General features: G+C 33.3%; 1 protein-coding gene across 2 annotated transcripts; it reads right to left on the reverse strand.

Moving 5' to 3' along the window:
• Positions 1-829: 829 nt before the first annotated feature.
• On the reverse strand, positions 830-6,145 carry LOC132052233 (transcription factor bHLH68-like). Of its 2 annotated transcripts, XM_059443672.1 has the most exons (8): positions 5,666-6,145; positions 4,685-5,072; positions 4,314-4,388; positions 4,116-4,181; positions 3,237-3,302; positions 2,488-2,550; positions 1,468-1,512; positions 830-1,308 (listed from the first exon to the last, which is right to left on the reverse strand). In XM_059443672.1, exons 1-8 carry the CDS (start codon positions 5,842-5,844, stop codon positions 1,180-1,182), a joined length of 1,011 nt encoding a protein of 336 aa, XP_059299655.1. In that variant the 5' UTR covers positions 5,845-6,145; the 3' UTR covers positions 830-1,179. The 2 variants fall into 2 exon arrangements, with proteins under 2 accessions (XP_059299655.1, XP_059299656.1); XM_059443673.1 differs by lacking the exon at positions 1,468-1,512 and having other exon boundaries at positions 5,666-6,144.
• Positions 6,146-6,354: the final 209 nt, after the last annotated feature.

Raw genomic sequence — 6,354 nt, forward strand, 5'->3', positions numbered from 1 at the left:
GTGAGCAGTGGGAGTAATTATCAAGTATGTGGCAATTTTTTTTTTTATTGATTTGCATTTTCCTAGATATCAAACATTATTGAAAATTTATGAAGCAACATGTTCTTATTTTTTCAATTTTTGTGGTATTATTTTTTTGATTAAAGTTGCTGTTCTTGATATTTTGTTACGTAGGTATATATTGTCCTTTTATAATTTATTGAAAACTAAATATGTCAACTAGAAAAAATGAATCATCTCATTCAAAACTTAAGCGAAAAAAGAAAAGATGAAGCTTTGATACAATCCCAAAATAGAGCTCTTGAGAAACTTTTAACAAAAAATAAAACAACAAAATCAAAAAATATAGGAGAGTGTTCTTTAGATGAACAAGGTACTAACCCGGTTGAACTAGATGATAATATTATTCTAGAAGAAGATGAGGAAATTAGTGAGAAATCCAACATTATTCATTACTTTGCATTTCAAAATAAAAAATATATATTACTATTATATAACTTTTTCTTTTAAAAAAAAAATTAAGGCCTCTCATCAAATTTTGGCTTTAGGCCACCAGTAGCGTTGAGCCGCCCTGGTGCTACCTTTATTAGATATCACTTCGTAATCTTGTCATTTTCATCAAAATATAATCCACTTCTGGATATTTGAGCAATGATACGTCCAATTTTGACTCAATGTGAAGGCTGAGTTTGACCTAACGTCAAAAGCTTAGTTATATGTATACTTGAACTAAAGTTGTAATTGGTCCTCAGAGTTGGTCCCAGGTGCATTTTTCGATCATAAAATATTTAAGAGTAACGGGTTTAATGGTGCTGCAAGAAAGATAAAATTCCTGAAACGGTATGTAGATTGTACCCACGAATTTCCAAGTTACATATACACAACACTTATGAACTAGCTTGTAGTGTTGTATGATTATTCATGAAATTCAAGAAAATAGAGCCATATTGTACATTGGACAATACCAGTTTATCCTTGACCCGATTTCAAATGCAAAATAGCATCACAAACAGTCAGCTCTGACTTTCATACTGAGAATGACTGCTTCTGATGTTATATCTTTGACTCCATGAGGACGTAGAGGCTCGACTTATCATCAGTTCGATCGTCGACTCAGCAACATTTACACTGTCAGTGTATATATAACTTAAATCCAATCAGAGTAAAATGCGGGTAACATCAAAATCCTCCTCCGAGAGCTGGAGCCCAGTAATCGGCGCCAGTGTCACTTCCAACATTCGCCATGCAAGAAATTGGAACCAAGCATAACCCTCTACTCTTTAAATCCTTCACTTTGTGCTGAGAATCCTATAAGAGTTTATTTGCAGTTTGTAAATACGAAATAAATGTGGTAGAATAATCGTTATGGACGGCTATATATCTTGAGTAGAATAATTTCAAATATTAATTTGCTAGTTGCGACACTAGTAATGGCACATGCAAGCATTAGACAGAATTATACAGTACCTGCTTATATGCTGGCCTCCTTTTCAGGCAATTACCATCCAAAAACTAGATGAAAAGGAATTAGAATTCAAATCAGTATCTAGAGGAGAAGAAAACTTTAGCCCTTTTTCATGACTATAATAAATTTAGCTACCTCTTTTTAATCTGTTTTAGAAAGAATATCATATTTATAGATTTGATAAGTTCTTAATCTTAACATTTCATTTTTTACTAATTACTCTTAATGATAAGCATGACATGCATGACATGTTTTGAATTGCAATATTCAAAAAGTATTTTTAGTATATTACACAATTTAATTTAAGATCATAAGAATCAAATTTATATTATACGCATTCTTAAACTTTTTATGAAATCATGTCACTGAAGAAGCTAAGAAATTATTTGACGTGGCTTAAAAAAAGGAAGATAAGCCGAAAACAATATAAGCTGTAAAAAAAATAAGTTGGCCTACCCCAACTTATTTTTTTTGGCTTATAAGCTATTTTCAGCTTATTAGCTGCTTTAGATAAGCTAAGCTAAATGGGCCCAATTATTATTATTATTATTTTTTTTTTTGCTTATTTTAAGCACAAAATGACTTTAAGCTGGTCAGCCAAACACTCAAAAAAGCTGAAAACAACTGATAAGCTGTTTTCAGCAACTTATAAGCCAATCCAAACGGGCTCTAAGACCAATTATTGTTGGAGTTCATGAAGTCGAGAAGTTCATTTCTACTTTAGGTCACTTTTTATGAACAGAACATTTTGATAACAGTTGCTTTACAAATGTAAAGTCTCACATAGCTTGCTTTTGGTGAGGGATCCAATAAAGCGATCATGGTATATCAAGCTGTTTTGGCAGCAAATAACTATTTTCTTGAATTCAAGAAAAAAGATAATCTTCATAATTTACCAATTAATCACATATGATTAGTCAGTCGCACGTGTATAAATGAGAGTGCGAGCTGAGGAATCTTGGTCGTGCGTTGGAAAATGAGAAAGAAAATGCGCTCATAGTGTATATAAAATGGATACTTACTGATTGTTGGGGAATGTGACCCATGCTTCCTGATGCATTGCCCAAGTATGGAGTGCTTAATGCCTGCATAGGTGCACCACAGAAGAAAAGTACCTAAATATTTACAGCATGAATTAAAAAGGGCTTCTGAAATATAGACTACTGTACACTAGAGATAATCTTTAACTTACTATGCAAAAAAAATTAAAATATAATCAGTCACGTACGGTATAAGATATTACAAATAAATTTCCATAATAAATATTATGGAGTAATTGATCACCTTATAAAAAATGTACCAACTGATATGCTATTACCGGTGCCAATAGAAAATGAGAATTTTCCACGAAAATTGGCTTGTCGAAAACGTTTTCGTTTCTAACCCTCTTTACCTCGCAAACTCAAATTTCTGCCGGAAAAGTCTGTCGAAATTTCGTGTTGTTCTAATTAATACTATACATGTTAAACTAAAATGATAAATATTTACCCTCAAAAGATATAACTCAGATATATTTTTTTCTACTTATATACATTTGCAATATAAAAGTTGTTCACACCATTAAGTTATTTAAAGTACAACTATAAGGCTCAAGTACAAAATAATTAGTAAGATTAATAACTAGAAAAATTAGACGGATAATATATTATAGCAAGTCAAAATCAATAAATTTGTACACATTGAAAGACGTTGATGTACATAAGTTAGATTGTTGTCGTTGAACTTTGCAAGACGCATGAAAAATAGGACAGAAAAGGAAGAAAAACGAGACCTGAATTTGACCCTGGAGGAATCTAATGTACCCAATAGCTTCTGACAGGACGGAGGCTGTATCAGTCTGCAAAAGAGAAACATGACATGTCTGTCTAAGTCAGCAACACAAATTAAAGCCATATTATTCTTTTTCTCTCTTTTTTTCTTTTTGTGTAGAAAAACTTTAGACAGGGCTTGATGGGTAAGACTAAAGCTAAAGGGAATCTAAATGTGTTAATTTCCAGAATATAGAAACTATCAACTGTCGTATCAGCAATTAAATTGCTTCAAATTAATTAGTCTATTGTACTATTTCAATCTTTCTCTTTGTTTATTCCTGGCATTCTTTTCAGTGATCAGTTCTGCCAACCAGCATGGGAACTGGGCAGAAGGCTAATTTATACGCAGTACAAGTTAAGAGATACTCTATAAAGAGTACTAAGGTTAACTACTTGAAATAAACTTACATGCACTGACAACACCATAAATAAATTCTACGCATGCTACAACTCTCCGGCATGAAACCAGAATCATTAATAATCGCCAGTCAGTCATATAGCAGTGAACTCATTCCTGAGCCTTAGCACTTGTATATACCAACCGTCACCCCACTGCTGCCCCTCATAGGAGTCTCTGTCGTATTTCAGTCCTAATTTGGCTGATCTATCGGTGCATTTTAACTATCATAACAAGTTATTGAGCCGGTATGCCTATATTAATAAACTAGGATTACTATAGAAGTCAATTAACTTAATCCGATGTCCTCTTTGATTAATGAAAAACTCCGCTCATAGAGATGGCCGATGGGGGCCAAAAAAAAAAAAACTCTAGCCGAATGGTGTAGAAAAAATTATACATTTGTAAGTGGACAGAGTTACACCCTAGCTAGTTACTTTACCTTTCCAAATGGAGAAACAAGTTGGTGAAGTGATGTTATTCTATCCCCTAGCTTCTCCTTTCTTACCTGCTTCGAAATAAAAAGACAACAAAATTCTGTTAATTAAGTACTTTAATTTTCAGTTGCACATTTTTCAGTGAAATAAAAGATTTTGGTGTACAGAGTTAGATAGAGGAGGAAGGGTGAGATAATAATTGCCTTTAGAGATGGTTGGGCTGTAGAGTGCTGAACCCTAGCCTTCTTACTTATCCCACCACTGGTTGTGCTGTTACACTTTCAATGGATGCATAAAAGAAGTTAATGACGTCAACAAAAAAAGTGAGTTAAAAAAATGCTCAGAAAAAATTAATTTCAGAGTGAATATCACTAAGCAGCTCTACTTTTTGTATGATTAAATTCCTAATGCTAATCATGAACTTGTTTTGGCTTATTATATAGTATATCACTTTCTCTCCGTTTGAAATTTTAATGATGAACTCATTGACTTGTATAAATGCTAGTAGATGAGATGGAGAAATCAAACTACTTTATAGTACCTTCTACCTTTTATTTACTTTTAAATTTCTTACCTCGGATGAATTATGGTCTGGACGTTGATGCTTGTGTTGCCCTTTGCTGTTTTTATGACTGGTGAAGTTCAAAAGATTATGGCTTAAACCTGTGGTAATACAAGAGCTAGCTGGTGAAGGTAAGTCTTGTGGAGACCAATTAGAAGTAAGAGGTCTAGTAAAATCAGTTGGTAATTCCAGTTTTTCTTGTAGTGACGCGGCGTGGAATTCATTTTGGACATGATGATGATAATCGTACAATTGGCCCAGCTCTGGCTTTACATCAGCAACAGGAACCCTAAAATTAGTAGCTGATGGATGCACGGAATTCAAAGTTTGGTCTTCTGAATTCCCAGCCTCATGAAAAGGACTTATACCAAACTTTTCTTGATCACCCGAAAATCCACTCCTGCAATTTAAATAGGGACAAACTGTACAATTAAAAGGGAAAAAATCACCTAGCGAGTCGTAGCTAACACGGTAATATACGCGAAGATACAAAACACAAATCTTATAATCAAAGGCGGTTTCAAGGTGGATTCCGGGAGTTCAATTGGATACATTACTTTTGACTCGAACTATATATACAGACACAAAAACATTAAAAATATATACCTATGACAAATTCATACTTATTTTGAACCTACTGAATTAATCTAGATCCTGTATTTGTCTCTACTCATGCTACAAATTTAATTAGCTCAACCAAAAGGGGAAGTTTTTGAATCTTTGCAGGGATGGAGCTAGCATGAGAAGTATGAATTCAGCAGAACCTAATAATTCTGACTCAAACTATGTAAATTTGTTGAAAAATCAATGAATATGTACATATTACTAATAAACTTTCAGATACAAACATCATAAACTTCAAATAATCTTGGATCCGCTGCTGAAACTTTCAGCCTTAAAATTAAACTTGACAAAGGCAAACAAGAATTAAACCAAGCTACGTAAACATGACAGGAAAAAAAGAGAGTGACAAATTAAAGATGGAATATTTACAGAAGTAGTTGGCTCAATGAACGAGGGAATTCTTGGTTTGGGTTATCAGCTCCATAAAAATGTGAGGAAGAAGAATTAGAAGAAGAAGAAGAAGAAGAGAAGTTCTGATAATGAGATTGTGGGTGCATGTTTCCATTCATAATCATGCTCCACCAATTAGTAGGGGTTCCAGCCATCATTTGCTAATACTGATGATAATTATTGGCTCTTCTATCAGCACATCATCAAATTTTTTTTCTTCAAATAACGTCACAAAAAACCGATCTTTTTTCTTCTTTGTCGGTATCTCTCTCACAACTTTTTGCTCTAGTACAATACTAGTTGTTTATTTTTCCTTTTTTTGTGCACAAAGACGAGACTTTCTTGAAGGCTTTCAAGGCTTTATTTTGCTTTTTCTCATAAGAGGTTGAAGAAACCAATATATCATTGTCAACTGATCAGTAACATTTACTTAGTAGTAGTAGTATTTCTTTCTTGTGGGGTTGAGAAGCTTTGTATTGTATTTTGTTTTCCCCTTATTGACCCCTTCTTTAATTTTTTTATTTCTTACTTTAGCTTTATTGTAAAGTGGAGGCAGATAAAGGGTGGTGGGTCAGGCCCAAAAACAAATGCTCGTGGATTTTTTTTAATTTTTTTTTTTTTAACTTGATTGACTTGTAGTGGTAACTAAAGGATTGTTCTTTTCTGTT

This window comes from Lycium ferocissimum, chromosome 4, assembly GCF_029784015.1.
Source record: "Lycium ferocissimum isolate CSIRO_LF1 chromosome 4, AGI_CSIRO_Lferr_CH_V1, whole genome shotgun sequence".
Taxonomy (NCBI): Eukaryota; Viridiplantae; Streptophyta; class Magnoliopsida; order Solanales; family Solanaceae; genus Lycium; species Lycium ferocissimum.